Below are 15,687 nucleotides of genomic sequence, written 5' to 3'. Positions count from 1 at the left end.
AGCTGCGGTCATCCCCCTCTTCAAAGGGGGGGACACTCTTGACCCAAACTGCTACAGACCTATATCTATCCTACCATGCCTTTCTAAGGTCTTCGAAAGCCAAGTCAACAAACAGATTACCGACCATTTCGAATCTCACCATACCTTCTCTGCTATGCAATCTGGTTTCAGAGCTGGTCATGGGTGCACCTCAGCCACGCTCAAGGTCCTAAACAATATCTTAACCGCCATCGATAAGAAACATTACTGTGCAGCCGTATTCATTGATCTGGCCAAGGCTTTCGACTGTCAATCACCACATCCTCATCGGCAGACTCGACAGCCTTGGTTTCTCAAATGATTGCCTCGCCTGGTTCACCAACTACTTCTCTGATAGAGTTCAGTGTGTCAAATCGGAGGGTCTGCTGTCCGGACATCTGGCAGTCTCTATGGGAGTGCCACAGGGTTCAATTCTTGGACCGACTCTCTTCTCTGTATACATAAATGAGGTCGCTCTTGCTGCTGGTGAGTCTCTGATCCACCTCTACGCAGACGACACCATTCTGTATACTTCTGGCCCTTCTTTGGACACTGTGTTATCAACCCTCCAGGCAAGCTTCAATGCCATACAACTCTCCTTCCGTGGCCTCCAATTGCTCTTAAATACAAGTAAAACTAAATGCATGCTCTTCAACCGATCGCTACCTGCACCTGCCCAACATCACTACTCTGGACGGCTCTGACTTAGAATACGTGGACAACTACAAATACTTAGGTGTCTGGTTAGACTGTAAACTCTCCTTACAGACCCATATCAAACATCTCCAATCCAAAGTTAAATCTAGAATTGGCTTCCTATTTCGCAACAAAGCATCCTTCACTCATGCTGCCAAACATACCCTTGTAAAACTGACCATCCTACCAATCCTCGACTTTGGCGATGTCATTTACAAAATAGCCTCTAATACCCTACTCAACAAATTGGATGCAGTCTATCACAGTGCAATCCGTTTTGTCACCAAAGCCCCATATACTACCCACCATTGCGACCTGTACGCTCTCGTTGCCTGGCCCTCGCTTCATACTCGTCGCCAAACCCACTGGCTCCATGTCATCTACAAGACCCTGCTAGGTAAAGTCCCCCCTTATCTCAGCTCGCTGGTCACCATAGCATCTCCCACCTGTAGCACACACTCCAGCAGGTATATCTCTCTAGTCACCCCCAAAACCAATTCTTTCTTTGGCCGCCTCTCCTTCCAGTTCTCTGCTGCCAATGACTGGAACGAACTACAAAAATCTCTGAAACTGGAAACACTTATCTCCCTCACTAGCTTTAAGCACCAACTGTCAGAGCAGCTCACAGATTACTGCACCTGTACATAGCCCACCTATAATTTAGCCCAAACAACTACCTCTTTCCCTACTGTATTTAATTTATTTATTTATTTTGCTCCTTTGCACCCCATTATTTTTATTTCTACTTTGCACATTCTTCCATTGCAAATCTACCATTCCAGTGTTTTACTTGCTATATTGTATTTACTTTGCCACCATGGCCTTTTTTTGCCTTTACCTCCCTTATCTCACCTCATTTGCTCACATCGTATATAGACTTGTTTATACTGTATTATTGACTGTATGTTTGTTTTACTCCATGTGTAACTCTGTGTCGTTGTATGTGTCGAACTGCTTTGCTTTATCTTGGCCAGGTCGCAATTGTAAATGAGAACTTGTTCTCAACTTGCCTACCTGGTTAAATAAAGGTGAAATAAATTTTAAAAAATACCTGAGAACTACAACAAAAACAGTAGCTAAGTGGAATGGACATCGTATTCTGATTAAATTCATTGTGGGAATTTCGAGTTGCTCAAAACAGCGGGCATAGTGGATGTTTTAGCACCACCAGAGAGACAGACCACTCTACTGCTGATGCTAGCTGCCATCCAAGAGCACAGAGTGCTTAAAACGGTCTGTGCAGAAATATCGACTTTTGGGTGAAAAAATGTAGATGTGATTAAAGGCGTCAAACTAATTAACGGTGTTAACATTTTCAAAAGTTAAATGTAACTTGTTAACTTTGACAGCCCTAGTAATAATATTCCTTAGATCTTTATTATGGTAGAAAAGAGGTACCGTGCCTTCAGACATTATTCACACCCCTTGACTTTTCCACATTTTGTTGTGTCCCAGCCTGAATTTAAAATGGATTAAATTGGGATTTTTGGTCACTGGCCTACATACAATAACACAATGTCAGTGAAATTAGTCAACATTTTTACAAATGAATAGAAAATTAAAAAGGTGAAATGTTGAGTCAATAAGTAAATCAACCTCTTTGTAATGGCGAGCCAAAAATGTGCTTAACAAGTCACATAATAAATTGCATGGACTGTGAGTGACTGCGTGCAATAATAGTGGGTAACATGACTTTTGACTGGCTACCTTATCTGTAACCCACACATACAAATACAATGCCTTGCGAAAGTATTCGGCCCCCTTGAACTTTGCGACCTTTTGCCACATTTCAGGCTTCAAACATAAAGATATAAAACTGTATTTTTTTGTGAAGAATCAACAACAAGTGGGACACAATCATGAAGTGGAACGACATTTATTGGATATTTCAAACTTTTTTAACAAATCAAAAACTGAAAAATTCGGCGTGCAAAATTATTCAGCCCCCTTAAGGTAATACTTTGTAGCGCCACCTTTTGCTGCGATTACAGCTGTAAGTCGCTTGGGGTATGTCTCTATCAGTTTTGCACATCGAGAGACTGAAATTTTTTCCCATTCCTCCTTGCAAAACAGCTCGAGCTCAGTGAGGTTGGATGGAGAGCATTTGTGAACAGCAGTTTTCAGTTCTTTCCACAGATTCTCGATTGGATTCAGGTCTGGACTTTGACTTGGCCATTCTAACACCTGGATATGTTTATTTTTGAACCATTCCATTGTAGATTTTGCTTTATGTTTTGGATCATTGTCTTGTTGGAAGACAAATCTCCGTCCCAGTCTCAGGTCTTTTGCAGACTCCATCAGGTTTTCTTCCAGAATGGTCCTGTATTTGGCTCCATCCATCTTCCCATCAATTTTAACCATCTTCCCTGTCCCTGCTGAAGAAAAGCAGGCCCAAACCATGATGCTGCCACCGCCATGTTTGACAGTGGGGATGGTGTGTTGCTTTTACGCCAAACATAACGTTTTGCATTGTTGCCAAAAAGTTCAATTTTGGTTTCATCTGACCAGAGCACCTTCTTCCACATGTTTGGTGTGTCTCCCAGGTGGCTTGTGGCAAACTTTAACCGACACTTTTTATGGATATCTTTAAGAAATGTCTTTCTTCTTGCCACTCTTCCATAAAGGCCAGATTTGTGCAATATACTACTGATTGTTGTCTTATGGACAGAGTCTCCCACCTCAGCTGTAGATCTCTGCAGTTCATCCAGAGTGATCATGGGCCTCTTGGCTGCATCTCTGATCAGTCTTCTCCTTGTATGAGCTGAAAGTTTAGAGGGACGGCCAGGTCTTGGTAGATTTGCAGTGGTCTGATACTCCTTCCATTTCAATATTATCACTTGCACAGTGCTCCTTGGGATGTTTAAAGCTTGGGAAATCTTTTTGTATCCAAATGCGGCTTTAAACTTCTTCACAACAGTATCTCGGACCTGCCTGGTGTGTTCCTTGTTCTTCATGATGCTCTCTGCGCTTTTAACGGACCTCTGAGACTATCACAGTGCAGGTGCATTTATACGGAGACTTGATTACACACAGGTGGATTGTATTTATCATCATTAGTCATTTAGGTCAACATTGGATCATTCAGAGATCCTCACTGAACTTCTGGAGAGAGTTTGCTGCACTGAAAGTAAAGGGGCTGAATAATTTTGCACGCCCAATTTTTCAGTTTTTGATTTGTTAAAAAAGTTTGAAATATTCAATAAATGTCGTTCCACTTCATGATTGTGTCCCACTTGTTGTTGATTCTTCACGAAAAAATACAGTTTTATATCTTTATGTTTGAAGCCTGAAATGTGGCAAAAGGTCGCAAAGTTCAAGGGGGCCGAATACTTTCGCAAGGCACTGTATGGAGTCAGATATTCAGTTCAATAGACTTTGTTAACATACAAATTACATAGTCTTATGATGTGTTACATGTGAGGTATATACAGTATAATATATGCTTAGGCTATATGATAAATATTACTCCACTACACGTAGAGGTAGACCAGGCAGCTCATCACCTTCCACGATCCTGAGAGGAAAAAAAAAAAAGCCTCTGGATCTGGTGTGGGCAGAGGGGTGCGTTGGCTTCCACTCCTAATGGTACCTGCCCACCTTCCCTATATTTTACCTACCCTCAGGAGATAGCGCTGGCCAGGTAAAGTCCATAATATTTTGCAAGATACATTGACACAACTTTTTCTTAGCAACCCCAATTAATGGTAAATGTCTTGGCTCCTACAACATGTTCCCTGTGTGTCTCTGGCTGGTCAGGGGCAGGACTTATTTCCTCTACTTCTCCCCGGACCAGCCTCTGGTCATGCTACGGAACAGCACCAGCCCTAAACTGGTCATGGTGAGCTCCAAACCTGCTGTCTGCCATCAGGCTCATCAAAACAGCGAGGAGCCAGTGGACATGGAGAGCAGATCATTCAGGTGTCCGTTTTATGGCTCATGTTGCCACTGTAGGCATCTCATAAAAAGGTTGTATTGTCTTTCAGGTGTACCTCATGGCATAGGTCCCACAGGTGAACGTTGGTTTTAGCCCAAGTTGAGGGGGGATTGGCTATATTGGGATTGGGTGTAATCCCTTACAGCAGAGTTCCCACCATGTTGTGGCTGTTGTGTTTCATTTTTATCTTTCAACTTGAATGAGAAAAGACTAATCCGCTGAAGTTCCTTACTGGCATACCAAATAAAGGAGATTTTAGCATTGAAAGTAGATTGCTTTGTTGTGATCATTTTAAATAGTATTTTAATAGTATACTGTATGTATTCTGTATACTGTAGTATACTGTATGTTTTTACTGTCTTTTTTCAATGTGTTAGATATTAGAAGGGTTTCTATAAATATTACATTGATGATAACGCTGTCATCTGCAAAACATAAGGCAGGTTCACAGTGGTTAACAAATGCAAAACAGTTCAATGATTGCATATTGCTGTTATGTCTGAAACAAATTACATTTGATTTTCATCTCAGCAGTGCAGCTAGTAATTTATGCTGGTACAGACTGCTGTGCCCAGACTAACTATTGAACTCCAATACCGGAAGGCCCTAAATCTAAATTCCTTAGATAATTAATTTAATTTGATTCCTAATTAATCTGTTCACTCCGATATGAATGAATTATTGCAGAGCCTGTTTATCCTGCACTCATCTTTTTGCACATGTCAACTCCTCCACATTAGTGGGTATTTGTTTTCTGTGTGCATAAAATTTGTGTTTGCTCCTCCAGTGTGCTCAGGAGTGTGCTCTTTCCTTGGTCCCAGGGGAGAGGGTCTGAGATGGACTTTACCTCTGGCAACGAACCAACTCTGCTCTCCTCTCCATACAACACTCTCATTCAATATCCTGAGTGGGCCAAACCCAAATATTGATTTGCTATCCTAAGTAGAAGCTGAAATTCATCTGGCTTTGAAGGTTGTGAGGCCTATGTGTCCTGCGCTCCGATTCGGGAAGCTTATGAACTTGGAAGTGTCACACTGTGTACCATCTACTGCTAGTCTGAAAGTAGAATCATAAGTTACAGGCACCAATACTGTCTACACACTGTTTTTCATGAAATAGCTATTTATTTTAAGGTACAATAGAAGGTGGGATTTGTTTTTTTTTCAATGTATCATTCGCAATTCCTTGCACTGGGTCTGTCACAGTAGGTAGCCAATGTTCACAAATGGAAAATCTAGGAAACGTAATGCATCTTTAGATGGCAGTATTATAAATCAGTATGAGTGCTCAGCAGACAGCATTTGATATGAAGATAAAAACAACACATTCTTCTGAAAACATTGTTTTTTGAACCGTCTGTGTAGGGTAGAAGGAGGCTGGAGTAGCTGTGGTAGTAAATTATGTATTATTCTGATAATGCTGTCAATACGTTAATTACAGTTAACTATAAAAAAAATGTAACGGAGTCAATTTAGTACCGCATTTATTACATCCATTCTCCACCCACAAATCAGGGTTTCCCCACAGACACTTTAAGTGCAACACAACGCGCTCCGCTGTTGGTCGGCAAGTCATTTAGTTCCCAGAAACTTCAGCCCAAATCTGCAAAGAGTCTGGTAGACTGAAAAGTCTAACTTTGTTAGCCAATACAGAAAGAACAGGAGAAACACCCAGCACATAGGCATAGCCTTAATATACCAACCAATCATCTCCCACAACTGTTGTGTGATTCGCTAAAATTAAATGACAAATACTTTACTCAGTAGGTCACCCCCATTGAATTCTATGGTTACTCCAACTAAGGCAAACTTTGAATCATTGATACCCCAGGATTATATGCACTGTGTGCAATAGCCTGGGGATGAGCTTAGTTGGGAAGTAGCAGCAGCTATAGGTCTCACTGTGGTGCCAAAACATCCATTATGCGCACAACTTTGAGCAACAATTATTTGAAGGAAAACGTACAGAAAGTTAATCCATAAAAACATTCCAATACGTTTTTTTAGATAACAGCAAATACTTCATTTGCATAGAAGTAGCTAGCTAGTTATGCTAGCTAGCGAACCAAATAAGAATGCTTAGAATGCAATGGCTGAATGCCTCTAGATTCAACTCTAGAACACAACAGGAGGTCAAAAGGTCAAAAGATTGAAGCTAACGAACCCAATTTTAACAGTAGCAGCTTGTGATTTATACAGAATTGTAACATGATATGTGATCCTCCATACCAGTTACAGCTTAGCTAATGGAAAGCTCCGGCACCCATTTTTCAACTAACCTTTCTTGGCGATAAGTTAATCGAGAACAAAGAAAGTATATATTTTTTTAATCGTTTGACAGCCCTAATTGCTGAGCATCTCTGCTGAGGTGTGACTTGTTTCTAGCTGAGCAGCTCTATGGAAAGATGGTGCCAATAGGCATGGCTGCCTTGTTTCAGGCTCCAAAGCAAATTTGAAACTTCAAAAAAAAAAAACACTTTATTAGCCAAAAACGTTCTTTGCATTATTACATACAGCCGGAAATAACTTTTGTATATCAGAGACGTGGTAACTCACCAGCATTTCGACCAGGAGCACAACTTTCCTAAATCGGATCATTTATTCTTACCGTCTCATGTTCTGACCATAGTTCTGTTATTTTATTCTTTGTTTTAGTATGGTCAGGGCGTGAGTTGGGGTGGGCAGTCTATGTTTGTTTTTCTATGTTGGTTTTTGTGTTTGGCCTAGTATGGTTCTCAATCAGAGGCAGGTGTATTAGGTAGCCTGGGTTTCACTTTTGGTTTGTGGGTGTTTGTTTCCGTGTGTGTGTTTGGGCCACACGCTACTGTTTCGGTTTTGTAAATTCACGTTGTCATTTATTGTTTAGTGTTCTGAGTTTTAATTAAACATCATCACGAACACTTAACACGCTGCGCTTTGGTCCGATCCTTACTCCTCTTCAGACGAAATCTATATATCTCTATCTATTCACACACACACACACACATACATACATACAGTGCCTTGCGAAAGTATTCGGCCCCCTTGAACTTTGCGACCTTTTGCCACATTTCAGGCTTCAAACATAAAGATATAAAACTGTATTTTTTTGTGAAGAATCAACAACAAGTGGGACACAATCATGAAGTGGAACGACATTTATTGGATATTTCAAACTTTTTTAACAAATCAAAAACTGAAAAATTAGGCGTGCAAAATTATTCAGCCCCTTTACTTTCAGTGCAGCAAACTCTCTCCAGAAGTTCAGTGAGGATCTCTGAATGATCCAATGTTGACCTAAATGACTAATGATGATAAATACAATCCACCTGTGTGTAATCAAGTCTCCGTATAAATGCACCCGCACTGTGATAGTCTCAGAGGTCCGTTAAAAGCGCAGAGAGCATCATGAAGAACAAGGAACACACCAGGCAGGTCCGATATACTGTTGTGAAGAAGTTTAAAGCCAGATTTGGATACAAAAAGATTTCCCAAGCTTTAAACATCCCAAGGAGCACTGTGCAAGCGATAATATTGAAATGGAAGGAGTATCAGACCACTGCAAATCTACCAAGACCTGGCCGTCCCTCTAAACTTTCAGCTCATACAAGGAGAAGACTGATCAGAGATGCAGCCAAGAGGCCCATGATCACTCTGGATGAACTGCAGAGATCTACAGCTGAGGTGGGAGACTCTGTCCATAGGACAACAATCAGTCGTATATTGCACAAATCTGGCCTTTATGGAAGAGTGGCAAGAAGAAAGCCATTTCTTAAAGATATCCATAAAAAGTGTTGTTTAAAGTTTGCCACAAGCCACCTGGGAGACACACCAAACATGTGGAAGAAGGTACTCTGGTCAGATGAAACCAAAATTGAACTTTTTGGCAACAATGCAAAACGTTATGTTTGGCGTAAAAGCAACACAGCTGAACACACCATCCCCACTGTCAAACATGGTGGTGGCAGCATCATGGTTTGGGCCTGCTTTTCTTCAGCAGGGACAGGGAAGATGGTTAAAATGGATGGGAAGATGGATGGAGCCAAATACAGGACCATTCTGGAAGAAAACCTGATGGAGTCTGCAAAAGACCTGAGACTGGGACGGAGATTTGTCTTCCAACAAGACAATGATCCAAAACATAAATCAAAATCTACAATGGAATGGTTCAAAAATAAACATATCCAGGTGTTAGAATGGCCAAGTCAAAGTCCAGACCTGAATCCAATCGAGAATCTGTGGAAAGAACTGAAAACTGCTGTTCACAAATGCTCTCCATCCAACCTCACTGAGCTCGAGCTGTTTTGCAAGGAGGAATGGGAAAAAATGTCAGTCTCTCGATGTGCAAAACTGATAGAGACATACCCCAAGCAACTTACAGCTGTAATCGCAGCAAAAGGTGGCGCTACAAAGTATTAACTTAAGGGGGCTGAATAATTTTGCACTGCCAATTTTTCAGTTTTTGATTTGTTAAAAAAGTTTGAAATATCCAATAAATGTCGTTCCACTTCATGATTGTGTCTCACTTGTTGTTGATTCTTCACAAAAAAATACAGTTTTATATCTTTATGTTTGAAGCCTGAAATGTGGCAAAAGGTCGCAAAGTTCAAGGGGGCCGAATACTTTCGCAAGGCACTGTACATATATATGCATAGATATATATCTATACACACAAATACACATATATATTTATTTTACCTTTATTTAACCAGGCAAGTCAGTTAAGAACAAATTCTTATTTTCAATAACGGCCTAGGAACAGTGGGTTAACTGCCTGTTCAGGGGCAGAATGACAGATTTGTACCTTGTCGGCTCGGGGGTTTGAACTTGCAACCTTCCGTTACTAATCCAACGCTCTAACCACTAGGCTACCCTGCCACGCCGTGTGTGTACACATGTGTGTGTATATGTATGTATGTATGTATGTATGTATGTATATATAAAAAATTGTTTAACTTTTCAGGTAGCCTTCCACAAGATTCCCACAATAAGTTGGGTGAATTTTGGCTCATTCCTCCTGACAGAGCTGGTGTAACTGAGTCAGGTTTGTAGGCCTCCTTGTGCGCACATGTGTTTTAGCATATCAGTTAGTATATCAGAAGCTTCTAAAGCTATGACATCATTTTCTGGAATTTTTCAAGCTGTTTAATAAAAATGTATTATGGCTTGGGGGCAGTATTTCGACGTCTGCATGAGAAGCGTGCCCAAAGTAAACTGCCTGTTACTCAGGCCCAGAAGCTAGGATATGCATATAAAATTGTAGATTTGGATAGAAAACAGTTAAACAGGAAACACTACAGTTTCCAAAACTGTTAAATAATATCTGCAACATCTCCACTTAAAAAGATGTATGTATGTATGTATGTATGTATGTATGTATGTATGTATGTATACACACACATATATAAATGTATACATACATACACACCCCGACATTGCTCGTCCTAATGTTTCTATATATCTTAATTCCATTCTTTTACTTGTATATGTTTTTATAGTTGTGTATTACTGCACTATAACAGAGCTGATATGGCAGGCAAAAACCTGAGGAAAATCCATCCAGGAAGTGGGATTTTTTTGATGTGGGTATTTTCAATTGAATGCCTATAGAGTATCTAATGGGTTAGGACCCAGATTGCAGTTCCTTCAGGCTTGTTTTTTGAAAAATTAAGAAGAATGAGACCTTTGTCAGTGGACTGTAGAATCATGCAGTGCTGGTTTGCGCGTGTGACCGACTGTGCGCCCTTCGTTGTTTTTCCTTTCTATTGAATACGCTATTGTCCGGTTGAAATATTATCGATTTAGACAATTGACAACCTGAGGATTAATTACAAACATCGTTTGACATGCTTCAACGAACTTTACCGGTACTATTAGGATGTATTCGTCTGCATGTTTTGATTGCCATTGAGCCAGTGGATTACTGAACAAAACGCGCCAACAAAACTGAGTTTTTGGGACATAAAGAGGGATTTTATCGAACAAAACAAAAATGTATTGTGTAGCTGGGACTCTTGTGACTGCAACCATATGAAGATCTTCAAAGGTAAGTGATTCATTTTATTGCTATTTCTGACTTTTGTAATTCCTTTACATACATTCCCTTACTTGGTTGTAAAATGTTTGTATGCTTTTGTAAGCAGGGCGCTCTCCTCAGATAATCGCATGGTATGCTTTCGCCGTAAAGACTTTTTGAAATCTGACAAAACGGCTGGATTAACAAGAAGTTCATCTTTAAACCGATGTATAACACTTGTATTTTTTAGGAATGTTTATTATGACCATTTTGAATTTGGCGCTCTGCAATTTCACCCCGGATGTTGTCTAGCGGAAGACCTGCGCCAGAAAGGTTAAAGGCACAGTCAACTTAGTGTATGTAAACTTCTGACCCACTGGAATTGTGATACAGTGAATTATAAGTTAAATAATCTGTCTGTTAACAATTGTTGGAAAAAATACTTGTGTCTTGCACAAAGTAGATGTCCTAACCGACTTGCCAAAACTATAGTAGTTAACAAGAAATTTGTGGAGTTTTAATGACTCCAACCTAAGTGTATGTAAACTTCCGACTTCAACTATATGTATGTATGTATGTATGTATGTATGTATGTATGTATGTATGTATGTATGTATGTATGCACACACATATATAAATGTATACATACATACACACACACCCCGACATTGCTCGTCCTAATGTTTCTATATATCTTAATTCCATTTTTTTACTTTTAGATGTTTTTATAGATGTGTATTACTGCACTGTTGGAGCTAGGAACACAAGCATTTCACAACACCCGCAATAACATAAGCGACCAATACAATTTGATTTGTTTGATTTAGCATGTGAGACCTGGTTTAGCTCTACCCTAACAAAACAGCTCACATATTCCCTGCTGCCTGTCCCACCTCCCCGGTAATATTCACTCCACCCTCTCTCCTGAATTAAGCATGTGTTTACAGCAAGCGCTTTTCATGGCTTGGTTATACGCTGTGATGAGTATTTGCGAGAGGTGATTGTGTTTAACATTTCTGTAATTCACTTTTTATTGGGGATTTCAAGTGATGTCTGTGAAGGGGCAAATAAAAATGTACCAATAAAATAAGAAGCTTTAAAATATAAAAATCGATGTGGGATCTCAGATTTATACTGCATTGTCCCTCTTAAACTCTTCCCTCAGGGTCAAACACAGTTCAATATATCACTTATCAATAATTCAAAGCCCCTGATTGGCCGCTTCAGAGACCACCCCTTTCTCTCTCTCTTCACCTCCCCTCTTCACATGGAGGCAGAAAGGATCTCTGGTTTCAAACACAGCTAAAGTTTCTGCTGGAGTCCTTGTGCCCTTCCAAGAGGCAGTCCCACAGCTTATGATCAAACAGCCACCGACTAATTACTTTAGAATGGTAGTCCACTACGGTGACATAGGTATTTCATGGAATGATAGGGTGAATACTAACCAACCACTTTCCATTCTTCAGTAACTACTACTTAAGATTTCTAAATATGAAGTTTAAATGACACACCCATCTATCCAGATTTTACTTCCACCATTACTCGTTCTTCATTTCAGAGTCTTTGACTAAACTTTCCTTTCAACTATTAAAAATGAAGGAGCCCTTATTTGAACCTTGAGGAACACCTAATGGTGATGCTCTCAAAAATATAAAAAGGACAAAGAAGTACATTTCGCATGTGATTTTTTGACAGCAGGGTGACATTAGGGTGAGATTTAATGCCATCGTCTGCAGTGGAGAAGATGCAAAGTCATTAGGCGATGTTCATTGTTCTCCACAGAGAGGATCTATTGTGTTTAATGAGACAGGGTCCAATGTTCCACTTTGGCTTTTCATATGGTGCAAATGCTTTTTTTGTGACACTCCGTAATGTGAAACAAGGCCACTTGAGTGAGGGCTGGTGAACCACACTCTCAACCCACTAACAGAACCACTCTTCACAACTGCTCCTCTCCTTCAAATGCTCAACAACCCAGTGCAGTGCCTTATTAGCCTGGTTCATCTACCACGTTTGTAACTTTGTTTGTGACTAACTCAATCCCCATCTGAACTACTGTACAGTGAATCTACATTCTCATGAGAGAAGACAGGAGTAGCCTTTACCTGAGTAAACTGCCAGGCGAGTTTCATGCGCTTGGCTGTGGCGTAGCTGCACTCCAGGAGCCGCGGCCGACTGTTCACATCCACCAGGCACTTGTTGTCGTCGTCGTCGATGGTGGGGCTCAGGACCCCCAGGTGTAGCTGCTGCGTGTTCGTGTAGTACACGTTCTAGAGAAGTACCAGATGAGTGTCAAGCAAAAAGAACAGAAATGCTATGCATCTGACTGGAGGGACTGAATGCAAGCATCAGGGAGATAGTTGGGTGGAATGATGTTTGTCTTTCGCAAACAAGACATTTAGAAAATCAATTATCCCAACGTAAAGCAATATTGAGCCTTTAAGCTGTGATCCTGTACCCTGAAAGAGTTCAGCAGACGGGGGGACACAGTGATAATAGTGGTTATTATACATGATCTATAGATTGACATTCCATTCCAACTGAACTCTTAATGGTGTTGCCTCTCCATTCAGAGCTGGTGACAGAATCTCATTAGTCTCAATCCCTGTGAAGAGAGGACTCTGTCCTTCATTACCTGCCAGGTCCTTTGATAGGTCCTAATTGTGTGTACTGCAATAAAGACACAGCTGTGTTTACACACCTTAAAAACATGGTCAAAACAGCAAATATAAGAACAAAAATACATGCATTAAATTGACATTTTTCCCATACAAATAGTTGTTCCACTTTGCTATTTATTAGGATCCCCAATAGCCTCTGCCGCAGCTACTCTTCCTGGGGTCCACATTTTATTGCTAGCTTGAATTACCTGGGGTGGCAGAGAGTTCCATATAGTCAAATCAAAACAAATTGTAGTGATCACATGCACATGGTTAGCAGATGTTATTGCGAGTGTAGCGAAATGCTTGTGCTTCTAGTTCTGACAGTGCAGCAATATCTAACATGTAGTCATGGCTCAATTTAATACTGTGCATTTCCCAGCTTCTGTTCTGGACCTGGGGACTGTGAAGAGACCTCTGGTTGCATGTTTTGTGTTGTACCAAAGACTGATTAAACTGTGTGCCAAATGCTTGAACAGACAGTTCGGTACCCTCAACACATCAATACCTCACACAAAGACTCAACTCAACTCTCCTCAACTTTGAGCCAGGATAGATTGACATGCATGTTACTGACACTTGCCCACCATGTACATACATGTGTGATATGTGCTGCTTTGTTCTGGACCAACTGCAATTTACCTATGTCCCTCTTTCTCGCACATGACCACACAGCTGAACAGTAGTCCAGGTGCAACAAAACTAGGGTCTGTAGGACCTGTCTGGTCGAATGAGATGTCAAGAAGGCAGAGCAACGCCCTATCACGAAAATACCTTTTCCCATTTTAGCAACCATTAAGTGTATATGTTTTGACCATGACAGCATGCTTTCTAGGGTTACACCCAGCAGTTTAGTCTCCTCACCTTGCTCAATCACCACATTATTCAATTATAGATCTAAATTAGGCTTAGCGTTAAGCGATTGATTTGTCAAAAGAAATTTTGTTTTTGAGATATTTTTCAGCCCATTACTAGCTACCCTTTCTAAAACTGACTGGAGCTCTATGTCTATGTACACTGAGTCATCAGCGTACATTGACACACAGGCTTTATTCAAGGTCGATGGAAGGTCATTAGTAAAAACAGAAAACAATGGCCTTAGCCGGCTGCCCTGCTGTACAGCACACAACTGAATTTGCATGATAGGCCTAGAATTTCATTTAAAGTACTCTTGAGCTTTTTTACTATCATTCTTTATATAAAGTTCTTTGTCCCATAGTATAGTTTCTTCATTTAGTTTAGTTATGTGATTTATTTAATTGACTGTATGTTTGCTAGTCTGCTGTGTTGTCAGACCTATTTGCTATTCCCTTTGCCTCATCCTCTCAGCCATACAGTTTTTCAATTCATCATCTATCCATGGGGATTTGGCAGTTCTAACAGTCACTTTTTTTGATCCGTGTATGCCTATCAGTCAACAGAATAAGCGGTTTCATAAATGCTTCAAGTGCAGCATGAGGATGTTCCTCATTACACACATCTGACCAATTTTTTTTACACATTCGACATAGGAATCATTGCAAAACCTTGTATGATCGTTTACACACAATTTTAGGTACAGTCTTTCAATCTCTCATGGCTCAAAGTGGAAGAGATTGACTTCATCCCTACTTGTTTTTGTAAGAAGTGTTGACAAGCTGAATGCACCGAGCTGTGTGTTTAAATGACTAGCACACAGCGTGGACACCCATGCATACCCCACAAGACATGCCACCAAAGGTCTCTTAACAACCCCCAAGTTCAGAACAGACTATGGGAGGAGCACAGTACTACATAGAACTCTATTCCACATCAGGTAACTGATGCAAGCAGTAAAATCGTACACACAAAAAAAAATCTGGTAAAAATACACCATATGGAACAGCGGGGACTGTGAGACACACACAAAGGTACAGACACATGCATACGCACACAAGAGCTAGCACACACACACGTATATTGTAATATTGTTGAATGGTGGTATTATACATTTTGTATTGTAGATATGTAGAGGTGTAATAATGTTATGATGTACTGTTTTATCTTTTGTTTCGTATATAATGTAAGTACTTTAATGTGATTGGACCCCAGGAAGCGTATCTGCTGCCTTTGCAACTGCTAAATGGGGATCACTAAAAAATACAAATACAAATCTACTTCCCCAGAGTCAAATTAACCTGTGAATAGAGTTTTCATGTATCTGTGTCCAGTATGAAGGAAGTTAGAGGTAGTTGTGAGCCAATGCTAACTAGCTTTAGCGCAAAGACTAGAAGTCTACGGGTATATCCTAGCATGCTACACCCATAGACTTCCAGTCATTGTGCTAATGCTAAATCCTGAAGTATCCCTTTAAAGATTAATCAAAAATTATTTCTACGTTTTTAAACTGAGCCGTGTGGAACAGAG

The 15,687-nt window shown here is 40.4% G+C and overlaps 1 protein-coding gene across 1 annotated transcript in view; it reads right to left on the bottom strand.

Annotated features, from left to right (window-relative positions):
* LOC110498682 (polypeptide N-acetylgalactosaminyltransferase 18) overlaps window positions 1–15,687 on the bottom strand; it is an 88,167-nt gene that overhangs the window by 17,692 nt on the left and 54,788 nt on the right. The window contains exon 10 of the mRNA XM_021575326.3: window positions 12,748–12,912. Coding sequence (XP_021431001.2) covers window positions 12,748–12,912 — 165 coding nt within the window. The remainder of the gene's footprint in view (window positions 1–12,747; window positions 12,913–15,687) is intronic.

Source organism: Oncorhynchus mykiss, chromosome 2 (genome assembly GCF_057628025.1).
Source record: "Oncorhynchus mykiss isolate SJ-2025 chromosome 2, ASM5762802v1, whole genome shotgun sequence".
In the NCBI taxonomy this organism is placed as follows: Eukaryota; Metazoa; Chordata; class Actinopteri; order Salmoniformes; family Salmonidae; genus Oncorhynchus; species Oncorhynchus mykiss.
Note: the sequence above shows the minus strand (reverse complement) of the source record. Positions and strands in the feature narration are given on the sequence as shown.